We start from the raw sequence: 26,467 nt of genomic DNA on the forward strand, positions 1-26,467 counted from the left end.
TTACTGGTTTAGACCGATATCTCATTGTATCCATATCCATGGATTCAAACTGTTGATGACCTGACACAGAAACATTAAAAAAAAAATATTTGCAGTGATTTAATTTTCTTTGCAACTTTTTGTAGTCAGTGAATGGGAGTAGTGTTTCACCCTGACCTCTAGGAGAGAAAAAAAGGTTATATAAAATATTATTTACAACTAGTTTACATCTTTATGTCATTTTTTCCACCAAAATTAGTGTAATGTATCATTACTGTAAAATTATTAATATTTCTATAATACATATGTACTTTAAACCTGGCTCACAAATGTTTCCTTCTGTGGGTGTCAGTAAACAGAGCATAATATAATGCACACACTGATATGTAAACACATAACTTGAGCACAATAGTCATATTAAAACGGCGAGTGTGACCAAACCAAATGAAGGCTTTATGTTTGACAAAATGTATCATGAAGCATTTGAGAAGATAAAATAAAAATACTTGAACAAGAGAGTGTATGTCCTGATTTTCAGTATGATATGCTTTAGTCTCCCAACATTGTTTAAAAAATACCTTAAGGGTTTTTCATGCCATAAAACACTCTCAAAGAAACACTCGCATTCTATAATGTGATCATGATAAACATTTGTTTTTTTATATAACATTTTTACAAAAATAATGAAAATTCAATCCATTATGATTTGATGTTTTGAAGGCCAATATATCAGTTCAATCTGATCAGGTATCTATCATAGTAAACCAGCAAAAGTGTCCAGGTGTCCCCATAGTGCACACTATGGATTCATAAATGTGATTTATACGCTTCAACACATTATCACTGACTCAGCTATGTGTCTTTTCCAGAAAGAGAATCTAAAAGAGCAGAAATGCCTCAACAATAAGCTACAAAACTTAACTTTTATGTGATTTTCTCTCCCTGGCCCATTTTTGCTTTTTTTTATTTGCTGTAAACTATGCTATGAAGCAAAAATCAGCCATAACAAATAAGAGAGAAGAAAGATAAGTTCTAACAAAACTGCTGTAAAAACATTCAGAAATTCCCAGGATACACACAGGTTAATGAAGCCCGTATATTAGTGTTGACACAAGGCTTGTACGGTTAGATTCCTGAGAGCATTTTTGAGGGTCCAAGTGTGGGTGCGTGTGTTTGTCTGTGTGTGTGTGTGTGTGTGTGTGTGTGTGTGTGTTCACATTGTGCAACACTTGTTCTTTTGTGCATGAGAGTCTTTGAAGCGGAGCCTCTGCTTGGATCTGTATTTCTCCAGGTAGGTGAGCTGTTTACTGTTGATGGCTCCACGACGCTTCCTGACACACACATAAAGACAAAAAGTGTATGATGAAAGTGATTTAACCCGACTTTGATAACCCTAATTGCACATTCCAGATCTAGATTAACCCTTTATCAGGCAAATAACTATATTTGGTAACTTCAGGTAATATTTCGAGAAAAAAAGTTGCAAATTTACTAGATTAAAGTGGCAAATCTACAAGAAAAAAAGTCAAAGATTTAAGAGATTTAAAGTGGCAAATCTGCATGAAAAAAGGTGCCGATTTACGAAAAAAAAGTGGAAAAAAAGCAACTTTTTTTCTCCCAGATTCACCACATTAACCCTTAATAGGACACTCATTGAAATACTTGCAAATTCCAAATTCCAACCCTAGAAAATATTGGAGGATATTACATACAGCCAGAATGTGTAAAAAAAAACATACGAAAATAATATTTTGAGAAAAAAGTTTACGAGATTAAAGTGGCAAATCTATAAGAAAAAAATGTGAAGATTTATGATATTTAAAGTGGTGAATCTGCAGGAAAAAAGCTGCTTTTCCCCCACTTTTTTCTTGTAAATCCGCGACTTTTTTCATGCAGATTTGCCACTTTAAATCTCTTAAATCTGCAACTTTTTTTCTTGTAGATTTGCCACTTTAATCTAGTAAATTTGCAACTTTTTTCTTGAAATATTACCTGAAGTTACCAAATATAGTTCTTTGCCTGATAAAGGGTTAAGTCCTCTTTAATTAGCTCTTCAGTGTTGCTTTCTACTGTCTGTATTTTATACAGTCTATGTCTAACACACTGTCTTCTTTGATACCACCACCAGATGGCATTAAAGAGAGAAAAGTGTGTAGAAATGATGCGTAAATTGTGCTTGTGTTGTAAAGATGTTTTATATAAACCATGTTAAGGATTCTACATATTAAACTTGCTTGTGTACAGAGTATTTAATGAAAATGTTTGGACATTATGCAGGAGGCAAAAAAATGGCGACCAGCCCTATTAAATATCAATAGACATACAAAAAAAAAAAAAAAACACAAAGAATTGAAAAAGAAATATTCAATTTGCATAGAAGTTCATGTCAACAAGTTCAGATACTTTGCAATGAAGTAAAGTGAAGTCTTTGCTAATTTAAATCCTTTTGAATAAACATCATGTAAATGTTGATTGTCGTGATGAAACAAGGTTGTTCAGATGATCAGAATACAATCAGAATAAGAAGTTGTTTTTCTTTAACATTCATAAAGCATAAATCCTCTCATGCCATTATTAGTGACTTCTGCATGATGATGCTGATGATGAAGATGTAAATAAATTAACTCACTGTCTGATGAGTTGAATAGCATCTTCATACTTCATCCCGCTCTCTATCAGAGCCAGAGCAACTAGCACAGGAGCCCTGTATCGTTCATAGGCACACAAACACACACACACACACACACAGAGTCATCTTCATGTCTCAGTCTGAAGAGTAAAAACAACAACTGTTTATCCACACCTTTAAAAAAGTTTTGCAAATGCTGTTTGGAAATACACCAATCAGGTTGCAGTTGTTGTTTTTGTCCCATGTTGCATCACTTATGCTAACTGCAATCTGAAAGTGTAGTGTGTGTGAGGAGAGTTTTTGTGTTTTGCTACATAGAAATGAGATCAATGCCTCTAAGACCACAGCAAATAGCATTTGATTATCCCATCCAATGATCTAATTATATTGTGATGAACAGTATGATCACATGCAGAGCCGGCCCAAGCCTCCATGGGGCCCTAAGCAAAATTCAATTTCGGGGCCCTCTATTTCTGCCAATAATATTGATTGTTGATCATTCACACACCTACTACAAACTCATTGTGGCTCTGGCAGTGTTGTTTACATTATGCTATTGTCAGCCTGATATGTCTTCACACATTTAAGGGGGTGTCCCAGTTCATTACATAAATAATACCAATACAATAATGATACAAATGATACCAATGAATGAATGATGTCCAGGGTGTCACATGTGTTTTTTAATCTAAAAATGTATCACATTCAACTATAGAGTGACTTGGGGTTGATTTACTCAACAATCCAAATGGTAAAGCATTATTTTTACTGTAAAAGTGTCATCTGGTTTATTATTTTTGAAAAACGTGAAAACATTCCTTTATCTTGGCGTTGTTGACATAAAATTGTATTTTTGTACAATAATATATCTTTGATCATACAGAAAGTGTCACTCATGCATGCAAAATATTAAACAAAATATGTACATATTTTTTGTTAATTGCTCTTGGGGGCCCCCTAGTGGCCACGGGGCCCTAAGCAGTCGCTTAGTTCGCTTATGCCTTGGGCCGGCTCTGATCACATGTGTGGGACAATAACTACAGTATAGTGTAATACAAACTGATCTGAACTAGTCTTATATTAGAAACTGTATTAAGTTTTGTGTTATTTTGTTTGTGTGGTGTGTTTCTGACCTCCCCAGTCCAGCCACACAGTGAACAGCCACACAGCATCCTGGTTCTTCCAGAAATTTCTTCTTAAGCAGACTCAACCAGTCGTCAACCAGTTTACTAGGGGGTGGGGCTCCATCATCAAACGGCCAATCCTGAAAGAAAACAGAACTGTTACAGTACTTCAGCACTCTGTATTTTAGGATGACCTGAAGGTGGTGGAATAATCTGTTTTGCATATTTGCTTAGAAAGGTTGCATTCTATGCAACGAAAGGAAAGGAGATGATGCCATCCCACAATTCCTTGCAAGAGAAACATTTAACCCTTTATCAGGCAAAGAACTATATTTGGTAACTTCAGGTAATATTTTGAGAAAAAAGTTGCAATTTACTAGATTAAAGTGGCAAATCTAAAAGAAATAAAGTTGCAGATTTAAGAGATTTAAAGTGGCAAATCTGCGCGAAAAAAGTCGCAGATTTATGAGAAAAGAATGGGAAAAAGGCAACTTTTTTCTCACAGATGCACCACTTTAAATCTCATAAATCTGCACATTTTTTTCTTGTGGATTTGCCCCTTTAATCTCGTAAACTTTTTTCTCAAAATATTATTTTTGTATGTTTTTTTTACACATTTTGACTGTATGTAATACCCTCCAATATTCTCTAGGGTTAACATTTGGAATTTGCAAGTATTTCAATGAGTTCTCTATTAAGGGTTAAAGTGGTGAATCTGGGAGAAAAAAAGTTGCTTTTTTCCCACTTTTTTCTCGTAAATCTGCAACTTTTTTTCTTGTAGATTTGCCACTTTAATCTAGTTAATTTGCAACTTTTTTCTTGAAATATTACCTTAAGTTACCAAATATAGTTCTTTGCCTGATAAAGGGTTAAAGTGTCGAACCATTTGACTGTTTAGAAAATGATCATCTCCTTAAAATGCTCATCTTGCATTTAACAAGAGTGGACAGGAGGGTGAGCAGCCATTCTCAAAGTGACAACCATTTGGTTTCACTTTTGAGACTGGCAGCCTATATTCCTGTTTTAAAGTTTCAGTTGTAATCTGGTAATGAAGTGCTATTTTTCACTGGGTTGCAAATATTTATACAACCTGTATGAAAGAACTCGGTAAGAACACAGGGTGGGGGTATAAGGCCTTTTAACAGGAGGGGCAGAAATGAAAAAGATGCACTTTCAGCAGTCCATCTTAGTTATATAGTTTGACCACAGACCTGTGTCCATAACATCTGCCATCACATAATTACGCAGCCTAGTGTAAGTCAATTGGATTCCCATGGTTGTCTTTTCCTACAACATGGTCTCACAGGAATCCGTGAAATAGCCACGGATTCGCTTAACTCAAAATCCGTGGAATAGCCACGGAATCACTAAAATTTCTGTGAAACTGACACGGATTTTGCTGCAATGCAAGTTAATGACAGTCATATCCCGTGGCTATTCCAACATACAAAGTGATTATGTACATTCACTGAGTGAATATTTAGAAAATAAAACATATATTTCTCACTAGAAATGTGATCAAAATCCATTTTTATGCAGAAACTAAGTCAAAATATTGATTTTTTCACTAAAAATGAGAGAACTGTCCGCCATGTTTTTTGTTCTGACTGCCGGGACCTTGAAAGTCACGTGACTTGGAACAAACCAATAGGAACAAATATCCATGGAATAGCCACGGGATATGACTGTCATTAACTTGCATTGTAGCGAAATCCGTGTCAGTTTCACGGAAAGTTGAGTGATTCCGTGGCTATTCCACGGATTTTGAGTTAAGCAAATCTGTGGCTATTTCACGGATTCCTGTGAGGAATTCCCCTTGACATCTTTCCTCAAGTTCAACGGAAGTGGTTACAAAAAATATGTAATTTTTTTTACTATATTTGCCTTAATTGGACTGTAAATGTGTGTGTGTGTGTGTGTATGTGTGTGCTCACCACCACAGTAATGCCGTCTTTCTCCAGCGGTGTTTTATCGTAGGTGATATCACAGACTCGAACAACTGTGGTGGCGCCGAATCGCTTCAGGTCCTGGAAGTGATATAAGATGATGATTTTCACAACTAAGTCAAAAGACAAGAACAATTCAGTTAATTGTGTCTTGCTGTTTTTAATGTGTATGTAAAGCACTTTGAATTACCTTGTGTTGAATTGTGCTATACAAATAAACTTGCCTTGCCTTGCCTAAAATGTACAACACACACATACATGAACACATGTCGTCTCTTACCTCTATGAAGGAGGTGAGTGTGTTGTCTGTGGGGTTGTGTGTGATGAGGAATCTCATGTTCTTGTGGCACAGTTCGACTGGAGCTGGACGGTTCATGGTGACCAGCGTGACCTTTGATAGGCTATCCCAGAATATGACCTCTGACCTTTTAATATCAGCAAGAAAGTACTGTTACTACAAACTGAACACAATTTCAAATGTATTAACCAAACTGGGTGCACATCTTTAAGCTCCTTATACACTACTGGTCAAAAGTTTTAGAACACACCAACTTTTCCAGAATTTAATTGAAAATTATGCAGTTTAATGTCTCAGTGTACTCTGAAATTAATGCACATTTGCAACATTTAAAATTCTTTATTGAGCATGATAGTGTTTTGAAAGTAAAAAAAAGATTCAAAATCACATTTTATGTTGGACTAAAGGACTAAAAAAAGACACAAAATGACCAAAAAAAGAGACAAAATGACCAAAAAGACACCTAAAGACACAAAATGACTAAAAAAAGACACAAAAAGACACAAAATGACTTACAAAGACATGAAAAGAATTAAAAAATGGACAAAATAGCCCAAGACTCCATAGAGTTAAGTTGTTAACCCACTTCGTGTTCCCTGAAAAAAGGCCTACTTGTATAATTCTGAAATGTACATTATTTTTTAGTTTCGGTTAACCTTACCTTTTTTTATTTACCTCTGGCAGTTCACCACTTACCTTTGTACCCTTTCTAGCTGTTCATTTGACTTGAACTGCTTGAATTTCAATAAAAAAAATTTAAAAATTGGGGTGTTCTAAAACTTTTGACCCGTAGTGTATATTTGCATATAAAACATGTATAATTACAGCAATAAGTTGCAGAAGGACTTGAAGAGATTTTTTTTTTTTACCTCAAGTTACCTCAGACTTAAAATGTGTCGACAACATGTGCAGTTTTCTAAATTTGTCTCAGTCATTTCTCATTAAGTATCACAACCTTATCTTTGATACCGACACATCGTTTTAATGAAAGACATTTTGACGTCTCACTGTAGGAAAAGCACAGGTGTAAATGATAAAATTAATGATGGCTGACGACCAGCTGCTTAAGTTTCAGGGTCCTGTCACACTGTAGCGGCTTACTGGGACACTCGAATGTAACAGAGCCATGCTTTGATTAGTAACACCTGTGCTTTTACTATGACATGTCAAAATGTCTGCTATGAAAAAAAAGTCACAACCTGCTCACATACCGCAGGCTTGACTCTTGCTCCGCATTACTGCAACTATTTTCAAACGCAACCAAACCTGTCAGAATTTCAAGACTCTTCGCAAGGTCACATATTTAACCCAAAAGAACCCACGGTGACACATGTGTAACAAACACTTTAAATGTTCTATAACCTCCCATATTCAGCTTTATGCTTCATCTTAACTCATTAAGCTCCTTAGCAAGACTGTGCAACTGTGTGGCAGTTACAGGAAGTGACTTCTCCAAAATGTGGCTGTGACTGGAAACAGAAATGTGAAAAATTAGCTCATTTCAAAAAGCTTATTTTTTGTTACCAGGCTAAGTTTAAACCCATTTAACAATTCTAATCCGTTAATGTCCTGTTTTCACCCAATCATGTTCCTATTGGGAATAAATAAATATAAAATAAGAAAACATCCTAGGAGGCAGACCGTATGTCTTGCTCTTCATTCTTCATGATGCACAGTATTTCTATTGTATCGATATGTTTATATTTTCAATTGTGATGCGGATGTGATGTGATACTCCATGTAATTATAACATTGGTTCCTGTTCTAATGTGCCTTACCTCCTAATAAAAATATTGAGAAAAAACATATAACCACCAAGCTTTGCAAGGTGCTCGTGTAACTTTTTATTTAGTTTTCATCTTTTTTTTTTATTACAACCATCCTTCCCGTTTGTGATTGTAGACACAAACAAACAACAAAGTGTTTTAAAATTGTTGTATAACTGTCTCAATTGTGGTAGAATTTTTCGGATTAATTATATTATATTGCTTAATATAAATCGACCTTTGCTCTAGTTAAACTGAAGAATTAAATGTTTGTTTAAAAAAAAAAAAAAAAAAGTTAATGTCCTGTTTTGACCATATTTCCTGAAGACATTAAAATAAAACAAGTAACAAAAATATGGCTGTGACGTATACGTCACATTGGACTTTTAACCTAAAAATCAAAAACCTGATGTGACGTATTTGTCACAATCACAAAAATGGTAATAGGCCACTCAATTATTTTCACTGTTTAAATTATTTTTAAATTAATAAATATGCTTTGCTGTTCAATTTAAAGTACCTTTGACTCAATATAAACCAAAAATAATCTTATCCTACAACATAAATTCCATAAATGCCCAATGTATCGTATATGTCACATCACAGATCTTTGACATTTAGGGGTAGTATTTTATTTTATTTTTTAAACATCATAAATGTGTTCTATGTGGTCCACTTGGTCTGTGGTATATCCTCCGTAATTTTCCTTTAAGGATAAATAGGTCTGGGTTGTTATGGGTTAAAGTCCCTTTATGTAAGTCTAACACAAGATGAAAACAAGCAAATCTAGTAAGTGACAACGGTGTTTAAAGAGGAATGTAATATTTGAGTGATAACTCCCTCAGGCTTTGGTCACACCTACTGAAGGGATAGTGTGGGTTTTTGTATGAGGTATTTATCTCTAATCACAGTGGTCACAGTTTAAAGTAGCAGGCAGGAGTTTCAAATAAGATAACTGGGATGTGAGTGTATTTTAGGATATAATTTTAATTTCAATCATCTTCATTCAGTGATGCCTCACGTCCCCTCTGAGGTAACGTGGACACTATTTTAGTAAGAACTGTTTTGTCCTCACATACTAGTACACTAATGCAAATAGGCCCACTAAGCCGTCAGTGATGACTTCAAGCATAACTGCCTGACTGAAAGGACTTTTCATAGCTAATACTGCATATTCATATCACAGAATAAGCATGAAGTATTACTTTGCAGCAACAGCAACGCAGATGTATTTCTATGCATTCTATTTTTTTGTTATTTTATTCTATTTTTTTTCTATTTTACACAAATATTATATATTTTCTATGTTATACAATCATATCATATTATATATTGTTATATTAATATACTTATCATCATACTTAATAGCACACTTTCTACTTTTCTACTTTCTACAAATTTGCTATACCACACACCTTATATATATATATATATATATATATATATATTATATTATATAATCCCACAGTGCCTTTAAAAATATCCCATCTTCTTTTAATTTATTTTAAATTTAATTTTGTTTTGTTTTTGTTTGTTTTTGTGTTGTTACCTTTGTCAATTCTGTATTTTATTGCACTTTTTGCACTTTTATGTGAAACACTTTGGTGCGGCTCAGCCGTCTGTAAATGCGCTATATAGATAAATTTGACTTGACCTGACTTGACTTATATAAATATCTTGTGTATACTTTCTATATTACATATGTTATCATATGTATAATGCATTTTATACCCTTTTATTCTATACACTGCAATATATGTGCAATATTAATAATCTTATCTTACCTTACCTTACCTAACCTTATCTTATCTTATCTTATCTTATCTTATCTTATCTTATCTTATCTTATCTTATCTTATCTTATCTTATCTTATCTTACCTTACCTTATCTTAAAACATTCTTGCATATACATTTTGGAAAAGCTATAGAAAAGCTCATTTCAACTCACACTGATTAAACTGAAAACAGTACTACAGACTCCTATAACCAAGCCAGAGCCAGTTAATAATGTGCAGGAGTTAAAAAGTGTTGGTGTAGTGAAGATCTGGTGACCTGGTGACCTCTCACCTTTAGCTCCAGCTGTAGCAGTTCGCTGCTGTGTCTTCAATTGATATCAGGATCAAGACTCCAGGTGAGTCTGGACTTCCTGTCTGTTGTTGAACTTCCTGTTGTGAGACTGTTTGTAGCCTTTAAGGTACTTTCCCAACTCTGAGGTCCTGTTTTCTTGAGTTTTACTCCATCTGTTGACGTATCCTATAGTCCAGGAAGTGACAGTCGTTCTCTCGTTGTCTCTCGTGGCTCTCTCAGTCCTTCTGTCTCCAGTTAGCTTCCAGTGTCGAGGATCCACACGTTACCCCATGAGCTGGCTGGTTCAGAGGTCAAGAGCCAATGGTCTTTCAGGTTTCAGGGCCACAGGACTGCATGATGCAGCTTCATCCCAAATAGGCTCTAAATGTGTTGGGCGTGGCAGTAGTCACCACTCCGCCGCACAAACTCCATCAACCAGCGCTTCTAAAGTACAAAACATAGACAAAATGAAACTATTTGAATCATCAACTTTCAGAAAAACAGTCAAAATAAAATGTCAGTAATTAAGCAGTTGTGTTCCAAACACAGCATCTGCAAACCAGCAGACCATTCTATATGGCAAAATGTAGTAATGGCAGCCTTTATCAGAAATATAAAGGCAGCTAATGTACAAAGATGAACACAAAAACACACACGTGAACATATGCATACAGATTTTAAATGCTATGTCTTTGAACCCACTAAACAAAATGACAGCATTAGTTTCAAATATGAAATAAAACTGACAGACATTTCGCATGCAAAACGGTCAGACTCGTAATCTGTCTATAACAACTGCACCTGGGTGGATTTGGGAAATTGGTTGGTCCTTTAATTTAAACTGATATTTCTAAATTCTAAATAATTTCAAAACCAAAAGCTGACATAATACCCAGACCTCCAGCTTATGCATATATTCAAGACTGATGATATTTGCAAATAAGTCCCGATTCTCCGTTGTATGCACACAGAATGAGCAAACTATGTCAATTTCAGTTACTTAACGATGCAGAAAAGTGTTCAGACTTTCATGGCGTGGACAACAAAGCTGGGAAACAGATGACAGATGCAGCATGAGCTAGAAAATCTAATATATGATGTGACTCACAAAAATGTTATTACATCAGCCTGCACAATATCAACCAAATTACATTTGGTCTAAAGAAACCAAGAGATAAAGTCTGAAACCTGGTGGCCTACTATAACATGTAGCGGGTGTTCCTCAGCCTTTGGGACTAACAGAATATAAAGGGAGGTTAGCTCACTTGCTACTTTAATTAGAGCTGCTCCTCCTGGGACTGAGATGATTGATCCATTAGCTAATTTAGTTAACACATATTGACCTTCAATGAAAAAGTGGCCATTAAGTGGCCATCTTTAATATATGTCAGATCATTATTCTATAATAAAATCAGCTATTGGCTTTGACATATTTTGCCATGCAAACAGTTGTTGATCAGACTTGTAACTGTATGTCTATGATATTTAATTTGAGCTTAGCTATGTTCAAACAGCTGTCTATTTAGCCCAGATAATGGCTACGCTAATAACCACACATAATGCTTTCTGCTTTCTATGCATTATTTTTTTCCTTTTGAATCAAAGGGATTATTATGTAAAACACAAAATGTTAATAAACCATGCAGATAAGGTTGCTCATCATTATTCAGGGAACAAAAGCCATCACTGACATGTCTGTGCATCACTCATTATGTTTCTTGAAATTATGAAAAGTACAGTATGAGGACGTGGAAATATACTTCATCATTCTTTGACAGCACAAAAAATGCATTGCCAATGAATACTAGGTTAGAAAATAATTTAATTTGTCAGATTAATTGCAACTTCTGGTATAAAACATGCCCATTTTCTGCCTGAATACAGAAACAGATGGACCACTTTGTTGGTTAAACAAATACAGATACAGATAATGACTTCTCTCTGTAATGTTAAGAGCCTTAGTGAAAAGCCAAGGGACTGACTTTGCTTTAAAATCCTCAAAAATTGGGATGTTTTCTTAAATGTAATGAAATTGTGATATTTTATGTTAATATTCAATTGAAGACTGTACAAAGACAATATATCTTGAAACGAACTGAAACGTGTTTATTTGTTAATTCTTTTGTTTTTGAATTCTACAAGCGTTGAGTTTTAAATAAAGTTTTACATATTGTACCAACTTCTTTGAAATCCAATCAAATCCAAATCCAAGTCCAATAAATCTTACACAGTCATTTTAACAGCTGAAACTAAACATGATGAATGTGAAAAGTGTTTTACCCAAGTCACGAAAAAGAAAATAACAGATGATCTGTTATGTTCTGGGCAGAGGAAGTAAGGAAGAAATAAATGAAGGTGCTCAAAGATGTGAGCAAACAAACAACAAGAGAAAGTCTAGAAGTAGTCTGGGTAATCTGTCCTCACCTCTCAGCTCTGACAACACACACACACACACACACACACACACACACACTTCATAATCACCTGCCGACTTACTCACTGCCTCTTCCATAAGAGTGCAGTCTATTCCAGGTTGTTGACTATCTATAATTAGGAAATTTATCCTGTGTTACCACTAATCAGGATAGAGGTCAATCATTTTTCATCCAATGAATGCGACGTTTATTCTGAGTTTTACAGAGATGACGTTTGTATTTTTACACAAGCACAACAGAAATTACTCCACTGGCACACGGGATAAAAACTAATTTGTGTCACACAAAGCAACATGACAGAAGCTACAGTCACACACGAGACACACAATGTATAAAAACGCTCTAAAGCAGCTAAACATTTTTTTAAAAATACATCACAAGTACTGCAGTCATTTTAGACATTTAGCTGACATCTAAAGCCGAGTGACTTATATATACAGTAAAAACTTCATAAAGGAGCATGAGGGAAATGGCTAGACGATAGCAGTAAGTCCAATTAAAACTGTAAAGCCGATCTTCCCTGTTACCTTAGAGTGCAGTTTGGTTTGTAGAAACAGGTGTGTTCCCACTTGGTCTTTTGGCTGTTTCCCCGACACAGGCTGGGTCAGGACCCAAAGAAGTTAAAAATGGATCTCAATATTATTTTTGTCGCGTCAGGTTGCCAAACTCTTCTACAGTACATGCAGGGTGAGGCTGAATGAACAGTTAGCTTGCAGGTTAGTAGTAAAGACAACAAGGTTAGTAGCAGAATAAATCCTGTTAGAGCAAATTCACCTCTGCTGCCTTCTAACTACAGAGGAGTTGTTTTCCAATCACAAGTCACTCTGCAAAACAAGATGTGCTAAATGTCTAAATTTGAGTTGTCTTTGAAACAAATTACAGCCACCCCTCTTACCTCAGTGGACAGCTTGGCTGCAGAACAGGAAAATCCACAAATCAGTCAAATCAGTCCTGCAAAAAGCAGCAGCAGCAGCAGCACTACAACAGTGTGAGTGCTGACATACAACCAGCTGACTGCCTGTTATAGAAACCCCTGTAGACACTGAATACCTGCAGCTGTATTTATAGCTGTATCTATACCAGCAGCTGATTCTACAGTATGACTCGCCACATTTTAGTGGAAGCAACAGTATGTGCTAGTACACCTCTGTCTTCCCATTCACAGCCTGTTCATAGTGGCTAACTTGATTACTATCACTTGTAATACTTCTGTGGAAGTTCATTTATTATGTAACCCGTCATTGCATTCATTATCCATCACATCAAGTTCTCAAAAGTTACACAACTTCTGGATGTTTTCCATTCACAAGTACTATTTAACCCATTGAGGCCTGAAATGGCTGTAAAACCTCTGGGCGATTTTAAAATAAGCCCCTAAAACCTGAAGTTTTTCTGGAAATTCAACAGAAGAGTCAACGCTTCTACTAAATAATAGATTTTTCAGCCTCTGTAGCAGATAGAAATGAAATTCAAAAAGTATTTGAGAGCTTATACAAATACTACAAAACGACGTATCCGCTTTCTAAGGCTTCAATGGGTTAATTATGATTAAAAAAATTAACAAAACAAGTACAATATACATAAAGTGATTGTCCTTACCTGCTTTTCAATGTCATCCCCAACCACAGACTAAACTTCAGTTCTTCTGCTTCTTTGCTACAGTAAAGTCCACCTGCTTTTCTCCGCTGAAATGTCTTGTAATGAAACCAGCAAAAAAAAAAAAAAAGTCTTTGTGCAGCAACCTGTTGCTCTGCCCCACTATAACACTGAACTATCCACCTCTGCCTGCATTACCTCCCGGCCTCTGAGTAACCACTACGATGTCTGGACTGTACGTGCCGCTTGGAGCTCTCTCTAGCTGGAGCAGTGCAGTGTGCTGGGCTGAGGATCTGCTGTGAGCTGGTCTAATCAGGCTGAGCAGCCATCTGACCCTGACAGCCCTGTCACTACCAGAACACTCTACAGTTAATGCTCTTAGAGGGAGAGGAGAAGAGCCTCACTCCCTCCTCCTCCTCCTCCTCCTCCTCTTCCTCCTCTTCATCCACTCGACTCCTTTTTCCCTCCCCTCTTCTAGGGTAAAGAAGAGGTGCTTTCCCCCTCTTCTGCCTCTCCTCACCCTTCCTCTAGGCTGATGATTACAAGGTTTGGTCGAAGAAGTTTTTGGTCTAACATACAATGCATTGCACAGTAACAAAAACAAATAAAAATCAGTGTTTTTTCATGTTTCTCTCGAATAAAACTAAAATATTAGGTAAAATCTAATGTTTCTGCTATGACACGTCTGTCTGGTCCTTCTCTTGTTTTCCTTTCCTCCCTCTCTCACCCCCTTCCCCTCCCTGAAGTGACTAAAAATAGACGGTCCTTTAGCGAGCAGACAGATTGGACAAGTCAAACCTTTGAGTCCCAGTTCATGGAATTAACTTTCTCCTTAACTGACAATAGTCTCAAGTTTGTTTGTGTTCCTGCAGGCGAACTAATGTGTGAAGCCACTTTGTTGTTGCCACAACATATAAGTCATATCAGACTTGTTTGTCCAGATAAATTGAATTAAATTAGATAAAATTGAATGATATATTTCTAAACTGACCTCTTTACAGACATGCTTTCAAAAGAAATCGATGCAGCTTTCTGTTTTTGAGTTTTTAGGATTCATTAATCCGATTTGTTTACAAGGTTATGGTATGGATATGTGAGTCCAGAGAGTCACAAGACAGTCATACGCACAGACTTCTTAAAGAAGAACAAGCTGGGGCCTCACCTCACTATCAATCACTTTGAGTAGAGGCTGACACTAATGTCCACCCACATACTGAGCTTTATGGAACACCTCTCACTAGCTAATATTAGCTCAAGCACTACTTGAATGCTTTCCAGTTCAATGCATTCAAATATGAATGTGCAGGATCACATCTGCTGCTTGCAGCTGAAGTCATTTTCTGTATATGTGTCCAGGAGCTGTGCTTGTTGCATTCATTATGGTGACAAGTATCTGACCACTGCATCGTGACTTCGTGTTATATTACTTCTATTTTTCCTTCTGGTGGCCTGTCACCTTCTTTTTGTTCTGGATAACCAGTGTAAATATAGCCACAAGTGGTGATTAGCGGGTTCCGAACACAAAGTGACAATTAGATAGATAAAGACTAGAAGAAGAAGAACACTGCAAAAAAAGAAAAGTTGGGTCATCTCAAAATTTCAAGGCAACAAACTTCGATAAAATTTTAAGTTGGACAATTAAACTGAATATTTTAAGTTTTGTTTTTGAGTTTGCTCAACTCTGAATTCAGATTTTTGTCAACTCAACTGTAAGTTGTGCTAACTTATAATTTTACATTGTAATAACTTTTAATCCTTACTTATGCTAACTTCTACAATGTGCTGAATTGGCACGATTGTAACGCAGCTATGAAATGTCAGCTAATGTTGCGACCACAATTTTGAGTTAGCATTGACGCTAATGGCTACTCTTGTAGCTGTAACAAGCAGCGCCGCTAGCATCCGTTAGCCGCTAGCTTTCGCTAATGACCGAATTTCACCGCTTTCCCGCATTTCACAACAAAGAAATAAGAGTTATCAGAACTATTGTCCCTTGTTGTGAACCCAAACTTAAAGATATAAGTAACAACAACTCACAAACTTGTTTTTGAGCAGACAACTGGCTTCCTTTGTTGTGCTAACTTACATTATTGCCCTAAATGTCGATAATTTATATTTCCAAGTTTTACCAACTTAAATCACTGTTTTAGGCCAAAAAACACAAGTTGGCTTTTTTGCAGTGAAGGGACAATACCATAACTTTTCCTTCAATATGAACTTTGACTGCAGATATCTAAACATAGAATAGAGGTGAATGTGGCTCGTTCACCCACAGAACAGTACGTGTGTTTTACACCTTTTAAAGTGCACATGTCATCAGTATGCACATAAACACAGCCAAGAAAGATCATGAGGGGGGAGATGGGGAAGTGGCATGTGACAAAAGATTCAAGTAGGACATTGCGGCATGTGTCTGAGACCACAGAGTCAGTGTAGACAGTTCAGACTGGAGTTCTTTAATAACCACATGCATTACAAATGATTCATCTGAGTATTTAACAGGTGATCAGTGAGTCATTGTCAGAATGGAAAAAGTTGAACAGGGTTTCTATTATTGTAATTTTACATACGATAGAAGGAGTTATATGAGAATTATTTGTTTAATGGAGTGGAAAACTTGCAAATTCAACAAGATTTCACATAGCAAAATAACAAACAAAAAAATATTGTCAATTTTTTTTTATCAAACATTTGTCATTGACAAAATTCAGTCATTAATTATCCTTAACCCTTTATCAGGCAAATAACTATATTTGGTAACTTCAGGTAATATTTCGAGAAAAAAAGTTGCAAGTTTACTAGATTAAAGTGGCAAATCTACAAGAAAAAAGTCACAGATTTAAGAGATTTAAAGTGGCAAATCTGTGAGAAAAAAGTTGCAGATTTACGAGAAAAAAGTCACAGATTTAACAGATTTAAAGTGGCAAATCTGCGCGAAAAAAGTCGCAGATTTACGAGAAAAAAGTGGGAAAAAAGCAACTTTTTTCTCCCAGATTCACCACTTTAACCCTTAATAGGGCACTCATTGAAATACTTGCAAATTCCAAATTTCAACCCTAGAGAATATTGGAGGATATTACATACAGCCAGAATGTCTAAAAAACAACATACGAAAATAATATTTTGAGAAAAAAGTTGACGAGATTAAAGTGGCAAATCTACGAGAAAAAAATGCATAGATTTATGAGATTTAACGTGGTGAATCTGGGAGGAAAAAGTTGCTTTTTACAAGTTGCTTTTTAGTACAATAAAGTCTGAAAGCAAGTAAAGGCATCTGAACACTTTCTTTAATGCAATTGTTTGTCAGAAATGTAGAGAACCTGACATACACGCATTAGTGCTGCTCCACCCATTGGTGCACCAAACTCCTAAAAGAATCTTTGGCCAAAATGTTTTACACTCTTGAATCCTCCCGTCACCTACTTTCACACACTGTTCCTCTCAGTGCGTCTTCTATTTGATCCTCCTGAGGAACAGTCAGCTCCAGTATGACCATCTGTTTTGATACTACAAACAGCAGTGGACTGGCCTAAACAGGGTTGCTGCAATGGTTTCTGGAAATGTGAGCTGACACTCTATAGGTCAACCTTCAGCTGGCAGTCTTGTGCTTTTGAGGGAGCCTAAAGGACACTGAGAGAGCCGGCTGTGGCTTCATATAAGCAACGGGCTGACCTGCAAAGACTTTGCAATCCCTTTAATACAGCTTCAACGAAATGTCAAAACATTGCTCATGGTGACTATCATGATAATTATGAATCATTATGCTCTGGCTCGCCTGTCAGAGTTGGACTAAAGCCGCAACTATGAATAGAAGTAATTTATTACCTTGTTTTCTTATATCAAGCCTTTCAGAGTAATAACTCTTTAATCATGACGTCTGTGATAGCACAGCTAAAGAATATGACCATGATACTTTACATCTCCGGATCTTGAGTCAAGCCAGACCTATTCCTCATTTCATATCGTGTCGTAGTGTGTGCCGGTATTCCTGAGAGTGTCTTTTAATTTAAAGGATGACATATTGTGAGAATGCTCAAGAGGTTTATTAGAGAAACAAAAAATCCACAATACACTCCAAAAAAGCCGACTTGTATTTTTTGGCCTAAACAGTGATTTAAGTTTGTAAAACTTGGAAATATAAATTATTGACATTTAGGGCAATAATGTAAGTTAGCACAACAAAGCAAGCCAGTTGTCAGCTCAAAAACAAGTTTGTGAGTTGTTGTTACTTATATCTTTAAGTTGGGGTTCACAACAAGGGACAATAGTTCTGCTAACTCTTATTTCTTTGTTGTGAAATTCGGTCATTAGCGAAAGCTAGCGGCTAACTGATGCTAGCGACTAACTGATGCTAGCGGCTAACTGATGCTAGCGGCTAACTGATGCTAGCGGCGCTGCTTGTTACAGCTACAAGAGTAGCCATTAGCGTATCAATGCTAACTCAAAATTGTGGTCACAACATTAGCTGACATTCATAGCGGTGTTACAATCGTGCCAGAGAAATTCAGAGTTGAGCAAACTCAAAAACAAAACTTAAAATATTTAGTTTAATTGTCCAACATAAAATTTTATCGAAGTTTGTTGCCTTGAAATTTTGAGTTCACCCAACTTTTCATTTTTTGCAGTGTAGTGCACACGAATAGATTCAACACCATGAACATACATAGCCCATTGCTTTCACAATGTGTGTTAGTTAATTAGTTAATTATTCCTCATGGTTGTTTAGCTGTTGTTCAACTAGATTCTTCTAGGAAAGCTATGCCTGGTGTTATGCAATGATTGGTGCTATTTAAACCTCCTATCACCTTTATAGAAGTGCTCTAATCTGGCTCAGTAGCTCCCAGTCTCACACTGTTGTTAATGTGTCTGATGAATATAAACAGAGGCTCAAGCTAAAAAAAGAAAAAAGCCTGACCTACGGTGATATATAACTGTCTAGTTTGTCAGACAGCTTATTTAACAATGTTATTACAGTGCTGGAAGAGGTATTCAGAATCTTTATTTTCGTAAAAGTACTGACTGTGAAAGTATAAAAGATAATACACTCAAAACCTTACTTAACCCTTAATAGGGCACTCATTGAAATTCTTGCAAATTCCAAATTTCATCCCTAGAGAATATCGGAGGATATTACATACTGCCAGAATGTGTAAAAAAAACAACATACGAAAATAATATTTAAAAAAAAAAAGTTTACGAGATTAAAGTGGCAAATCTACAAGAAAAAAATGCGTAGATTTATGAGATTTAAAGTGGTGAATCTGGGAGAAGAAAGTTGCTTTTTTCCCCCTTTTTTGTCGTAAATCTGCAACCTTTTTTTTCCGCAGATTTGCCACTTTAAATCTCTTAAATCTGTGACTTTTTTTCTTGTAGATTTGCCACTTTTGCAACTTTTTTCTCGAAATATTACCTGAAGTTACCAAATATAGTTCTTTGCCTGATAAAGGGTTAAGTAAAAATATGTACGTATTATCAGTCAAATTTTGTATCAAATGTAAAAGTAAGCATTATCTCAAATGTAAAAAGTAACTTGACAAATGTAGTGGAGTAAAAATGTCAAATTTTGCCTCTGAAATGGAGAGGAGTAGAAGTATACAATTGAATAAAAGGGAAATACCTGAGTGGAATGTAACTAAGTAAATTTACTCAAGTACTGCACTTAAGTACAGTGTTGAGGTACCTGTACTTTACTTGAGTATTTACATTTTATGTAACTTTATACTTATACTCCATTACATCGTCAGGCAAATATTGCACTTTTTACTCCACTACATTAAGCCGACAGCTTAAATTACTCATAAAAAAACAATTTAAGGTGATTCGATTTTTTTTTTTAAATTAAACCTCATAACAGTATATTAGGTAGTTAAAATGAGCCATTTCTTTCCTTAATTAAATGACATAAATGCATAAAAATAATCCTAATAATAATAATTTAATAATGAATTTAGAATAACATTAGAACTAACAATCTGAGTGAGTACTTTTACTTTTGATACTTTAAGTACATTTTGATGCTGATACTTTTTTTTTTTACTTTGTAAGGTTTTGAATACAGGACTTTTTTCTGTAGTGGAGTAATTTCACAGTGTGATATTAGTACTTTTACTTATCTGAATACCTTTTCCACCACTGTCAGTAATTGAGTAAATGTGCTTATTTTCCACCACTGGGTGACTATAACTGCTACTGCAGTAATGGCTATTATATTACACAGTAATTACAGCTAGTAATTATTTGCTAATTGCCCATCTTTATCTATGAACTACTCAGAAATGAGGTTAATCTCTCATAAATCCACCTGCTGACCACTGACGTCTATATACGTCTGTTTCTGTGTCAGCCACTGCTGATGAATGACTGAAATGGGAGCAGAGACAAGCTCAACATTTACGCTGATTTACCATGTTGATATATACAATTACACAGTGCATCCCCCTCCTCTGGACTAGTTTGTAATTCTGTCTCTCAGGCGCACTACTCATTCAGCAGTGTGAAATACTATGTAATCCCCAGAGCAACTAAGAAGACACTGGATATGAAAAGGAAGGATGGTTTCCTCCAACTGTTTTATATGTTACACTATAGGCTTGAATTTCCTCTTTTACACACAGCAAGTCCATTTTAATGATGTCTAAATAGTACGCATCCACACAATGTCTGATATCAAACCTATAGTTTGTTTAGGGGATGTGATGTTGCAGCAGATGCATCACTGTGCTGGAAAGCTGAGTCCCTCAGGCAGTTGGATTTAATTATATATCAGGGGCTTCATGTTTTGAGCCATGCAAACATTATATATTATGAAACAGGACAATATGATAACATTCAATACAATATATAATGCAAAGAGACATGAAATACCTTTGTATTACTTATAGCAGTGATTTTAACCCTTTATCAGGCAAAGAACTATATTTGGTAACTTCAGGTAATATTTCGAGAAAAAAGCTGCAAATTTACTAGATTAAAGTGGCAAATCTACAAGAAAAAACTCGCAGATTTACGAGAAAAAAGTGGGAAAAAAAGCAACTTTTTTCTCCCAGATTCACCTCTTTAAATCTCATAAATCTGCGCATTTTTTTCTCGTAGATTAGCCACTTTAATCTCGTAAACTGTTTTCTTTACTAGATTAAAGTGGCAAATCTACAAGAAAAAAGTTGCAGATTTAAGAGATTTAAAGTGGCAAATCTGTGCGAAAAAAGTCGCAAGTTTACGAGAAAAAAGTGGGAAAGATTCACCACTTTAAATCTCATAAATCTGCACATTTTTTTCTCGTAGATTTGCCACTATAATCTCGTAAAGTTTTTTTCTCAAAATATTATTTTCGTATGTTTTTTTTACACATTCTGGCAGTATGTAATATCCTCCAATATTCTCTAGGGTTGAAATTTGGAATTTGAAGTATTTAATTGAGTGTCCTATTAAGGGTTAAGGGCCAGGACCTGCAAAGGGTTGCAAAATAAATCTGAAGGGACACAAGAAGATTGCATTATACATGCCTGTATAATATATAGATAAAATGGTGATATCATATCATGATTAGTATGGTTAAAATAAGTGCTTTTGTTCATGGAAAAGGACATACACAGTCACCCATACAGTTGGAATAAAATATCTTTTACCTCAATCCATGAAATGATTGCAACAATGTGATTTATTTTTGACAGAGAAAGTGTATATCTCCTCAAAACGTTATATAAATCAATCTCTTACAAACATATCACAGTGAAAATGAAACCACAATTAACAGAGGATTGTGTCTGAAAACAAAATTATTCCAACTTTATGGGCAACTGTGTAGTTACCTGCAGAAGTTAACCTACAAATTAACTTATCTATGTAACATAAGATTACAATATTGATGTTTGGTTCTACATGGTGCTTGAAGAGCAGTCTCCTGGCTGAATCTATTGATCTATTGATCTATTGATCTATAGATCCTGACCTTCACAACAAGTGGACTTTCTCGTTCTTTATATATGACCTGACATCTTACTTTGTTTCTGTCGTAATTACTACGGTCACTAGAGGTCCCTGCAACTCACGATTACTATGTATGTTATCTACAAATGATAGTGCATTCCTTTTGTCATATATAAGAACAAACAGTGAATGATAACAGCCTGTTCCAAGATAACAAAGCAACAAAAAAAACATTTATCCTACATGTACATGTAAACATATCGGTAAGCATTTCGGTAATCTTTGACTCTTATTTTTTTAGCTTAAAATAATGGTTTATTTTACCCTTAAATGCCACCAAAACCAAATAAAATAAAACCATTGATTTTAAGATTAAACTTCGCAGCAAAATCTGCCGTACCGACCCTCTTTTTCGATAACACAATATTGAACCCTTAGCTAATCTTATTATACAAGGAAGCTTGGATCGTCCTGTGTGTTTTTGCACATAAACACCCTTTGAAACATGCTTACAGGAGAATGCTCACACATGCACGTACACACAGTTTCAAAGACAAATCCTACACAGACTAACACACACACACACACACATACAAACAACAACAAACACACACATGTACACACGGTCAAGCATGTGGCAAGCGGCAGCAGCTGCTGTGTGTATAATTAGAGTGTTTTGAAAGCTGAGAGTTGGACGGCCAGAGGACTTTCACCTGCAGCCTGAAGAGTTACCATGGCAACCAGTTGTCAGCATGACAATACAACTTTATAATGTCACCCACCTACATTATATATGCACTATAAGCCTGGTGCATGTAGATGATGACAGTAAAGAAGTGTAGGATACGTGCCCTCGTGCAAATCTGTCAAATCAGTCATTACAGATTTTTTTTCTTCTCTCACCCTCAACACAGAATGTTCTAACACATGTGCAGCAGGTTGTGTAGGAGATTACATATCAATACTTGTAAGACAAGGATCACTTCACCATATGCTGAGATTTCTGGCTTTCAAAACGAACTTTCCATCTCACTGTCCAGCCCTTCTGCCTCGGAAAAGACACGCCCACATGAGATTTCAAAACAAAAAAGTGACCTCCTTACATATCTTGTTGAATATACAGTATTTAATTCTAAACTATATGCAAAATCCAAACTATGTGGACGCACAAAGTGATAAGTAGAAAGTATTTTTAATACTAAGCAGCAGCCATTTCAAAAACAAGATCTGTCAGGTAAAGAAAACAAAATAGTGTGTTGAAATTCAGACCTCCTCAGGTTGACATCCAGAAAGCCAACAGTCTATCTCCATCTAGTGGAAATGACACAAAGGTGCAGAATGTGCTGCTAAAAGATTAAGGACACTGGAACCTGGCAGAAATATTTCTAATGTAACTCTTTAGATTAATTGCTGCTTCAAATATTTAATTTATGGCTGTGGGGGTTTATAAAAATATTTTCAGTGCTATTTCTAGATTAGACAATAAGACCAATGTTGCACTTTACTTTGCAAATGTCTTCAGAGTAGAGGTTTCTGATGCTAAATTAAGTTACACCTGTTCAGTAAAACATATAGTTTTATTGTGTCAATATATATGGACAATGTACAAAAATTCCCACACAGACACGTATAAAATAGCCAGAACATTTGTATGTGTGTTAAAATGTCCTCTTCATTTTATTATTTTATTCTTTCTTTAAAAAAATCTAGATCATGAAGTAGTGTTATTTGACCCTTATTTGATCCTCTGACTTAAATGTTTGAGGGATGACTTCAGAGCAGTTAAATAGTTTAAAATATGACTCGTTTAAGGAATGAAATATTGGTTTTGGATTTAGATTCTGGGCCTACCAGGCACAAGCCCAGGGACCCAGTGTCAGGGGTCTTCTTGCCCTTTACCTACAAAATATCACTGAAAGAAACAATCATCAGCCTGGCAGAGATGCCAAATGATCACAAAGCTACATAAAACAACTACAAAGAGACACAAAACCAACACAAACATAAAATAACTGCAAAGACATATAATAACCTAAAGAAGACACAAAATGCCCACAAAGAGATATAAAATAACCTAAAAAAAAGCCACGAAATGACCACAGAGAGCCGGGCGACATCTTTGAAAAGGGGCAAAACAACCTAAAAGAGACACAAAATAACAATAATAAAAAGGAAAAATAACTATAAAGACTGTGTGTTTGCTCCTCATAACCCACCACTGAATTCTTCCCTAACTTCTTTGTGTAAAAGATTCTTTAACTGCAGTTTAATGTCATGAAACAAATGAAACCATAAGAAAAACATTCACTTGCACTTTGATCTTGCTCAGTCATGTGCTGCTGTAATGTACTGTCACTTAATGTGATTAAACAGCAGGGGTGATCTTAATTGAATCAGCAGAAATTCCATCAGCAGACCATCTTTGGTTGCAATATTTAGAGCTGTAAGACTGATGTTGTCTTATTAGACTGGTGTTGTTGCCATTACAGTGTTTTAATGTTCATAATGGCACTTGTGTGATTATACATACAGTCACTCTAATCCTCCAACAATGTCGAACAACATATAAGCAGAAAAAAAGACAGGATTAATGTTGTTAAACGTCTCGGCACAACAGGTGACGCAGCAATCAGCTGAAATGGCCACAAATATGGGACAGTGGTCAATGTGAAATAGGCCACGAGGCCAAAGCTTAGTCAGGTTAGTATGATGTTAAAATGGCTTCAGGCTGACGTGAAGCTGAGTAAGAACCATCTGCTGCCCTCCGCTCTTCAGCCATCACTAACTGGATTAAACCTGCTGCACACACAGTCCTCTTCAAGCTGTGTGTGTGTGTGTGTGTGTGTGTGTGTATGTGTGTGTTCAAGGCAGTTGTGTCCTGAGGAAGGTGCTCACAGCGCAGTCTGCCGTGTTTCCGCTCCGCCAGCTGTTACTGTCTGCAGCGTCTCGACCCTAATCACACGTCTTAATGTCTCAGAGGGAATCTAGGGATCCTGTATGCTCGTCACAAGAACTAATGCATATGTAACGCTTTATAATAAGGTCCTTAATAACCATTAATAAACACAATCAACTTAAAATGATTAGACATTTTTAACTATATGTGAATATTTTTATAGGGTTTTATAATACATACAGCACAAGAACATCCATGAATTCAAACACATCCAGAAACTCAAATGTATTGTGCGCACACCATAAAATCAATAAGAAATAATAATAATAAAAATAAACATGATTAGAATGTCCCAAATATATTAGCGTTAATGACAATAAGAAAAATAAACAGACCTTCTGACACAAATAAAAGCAATAATGGTAAAACTTCACAAATGATGCAAATCAGCTATACAAAACCGACAGAGGTGAACAGAGAAGTAAAAACAAAAAACAGTAAAATAAATAAGTAAATAAATAAATTCACAGGGCCCTTGAAATCATTTAGTCTACGGGGAGCTTCTCAACATATAGTAGGAACGGTTGCCACAGCTTTTTGAATTTACTTTCTGAGCCTTGAGTCGTATATCTTAGTTGTTCCACTTTAAGATGAGCCACTACGTCCATCACCCACCTCCCATGAGAAGGGGGTCCCGACTTTTTCCACTTAAAGAGGATAGTCTGCCGTGCCAGAAGTGTGGCGAAGGCCACTAGATATTTTTAACTAAACCTGATAACAGTATATTTAGTAGTTAAAATGAGCACTACCTTGAGAAAATTAAAATCCTGCTTATATGAATGCATCAATACAAAAAAACCCAATAATATATTTACAAAATATTTTTAAAAAATCTGAGTAGAGTAGTATTGTGCAAGTACTTTTTTACTTTCGATACTTTTAAGTACGTTTTGATGCTGATACTTTTTCGCTTTGTGACTTCTACATGAAGTGGAGTAGATTTGCAGTTAGTATTAGTACTTTTGGTAACGCTTTATAATAAGGTCCTTAATAACCATTAATTAACAAGTAATAAGGCATTGTTCTCGCTTTAGATCCGGTAGTTGCAAAAAGCATAGTTAACTTATAGTTAACCCTTTATCGGGTGAAGAACTTTATTTGGTAACTTCAGTGGATATCAAAATGAGGTCCCCGTGTCTCTTCGTTTGGTCGTAGAACCACGTGGACTTGTATGAGGAGAACTTGACTATGAAGGCATATTGAGGCCAAGTATGAATAAAAATAAAAATACAAACCGAGGGGTTGCAAATTTACTAGATTAGAGTGGCAAATCTACAAGAAAAAAAAAGTGCAGATTTAAGAGATTTAAAGTGGCAAATCTGTGTGAAAAAAGTTGCAGATTTACAAGAAAAAAGTGAAAAAATCTATTTTTTTCTCGCAGATTCACCACTTTAAATCTCATGAATCTGCAAATTTTTTCTCGTAGATTTGACACCTCAATCTCGTATACTTTTTTCTCAAAATATTACCCCCCACTGTATGTTTTTTTTTTTTTACTTTTTTTACCTCCAATATTCTCTAGGGTTGAAATTTGGATATTTGCAAGTATTTCAATGAGTACCCTTAACTTATATTAGATGAGCAATAAAGTATATTTTAATATCAATAAGCAAACAAAATAAGATTAATAAAGGCATGGCAAAGACATAATGGGTGGGTCATGGGTGTTTGTAATGCCATTATTAACACTTATATAAGCTTATAAACACACAATAATGTTAATAAGCATCTTGTAAGGACTTAC

At 35.6% G+C, this 26,467-nt stretch overlaps 1 protein-coding gene across 3 annotated transcripts; it reads right to left on the bottom strand.

The window, feature by feature from the left end:
* Positions 1-1,009: 1,009 nt before the first annotated feature.
* LOC131976939 (protein tyrosine phosphatase type IVA 3) lies at positions 1,010-13,997 on the bottom strand. Of its 3 annotated transcripts, none has more exons than XM_059340160.1 (7): positions 13,845-13,997; positions 9,811-10,254; positions 5,959-6,103; positions 5,667-5,759; positions 3,742-3,872; positions 2,609-2,683; positions 1,010-1,310 (listed from the first exon to the last, which is right to left on the bottom strand). In XM_059340160.1, the coding sequence occupies exons 3-7, from the start codon at positions 6,052-6,054 to the stop codon at positions 1,193-1,195; spliced, it is 513 nt and encodes a 170-aa protein (XP_059196143.1). In that variant the 5' UTR covers positions 6,055-6,103; positions 9,811-10,254; positions 13,845-13,997; the 3' UTR covers positions 1,010-1,192. The 3 variants fall into 3 exon arrangements, with proteins under 3 accessions (XP_059196143.1, XP_059196145.1, XP_059196146.1); XM_059340162.1 differs by lacking the exon at positions 13,845-13,997 and adding an exon at positions 13,141-13,189; XM_059340163.1 differs by lacking the exons at positions 9,811-10,254; positions 13,845-13,997 and adding an exon at positions 6,846-7,000.
* Between the last annotated feature and the right edge of the window lie 12,470 nt (positions 13,998-26,467).

Source organism: Centropristis striata, chromosome 8, assembly GCF_030273125.1.
Source record: "Centropristis striata isolate RG_2023a ecotype Rhode Island chromosome 8, C.striata_1.0, whole genome shotgun sequence".
Lineage (NCBI taxonomy): Eukaryota > Metazoa > Chordata > Actinopteri > Perciformes > Serranidae > Centropristis > Centropristis striata.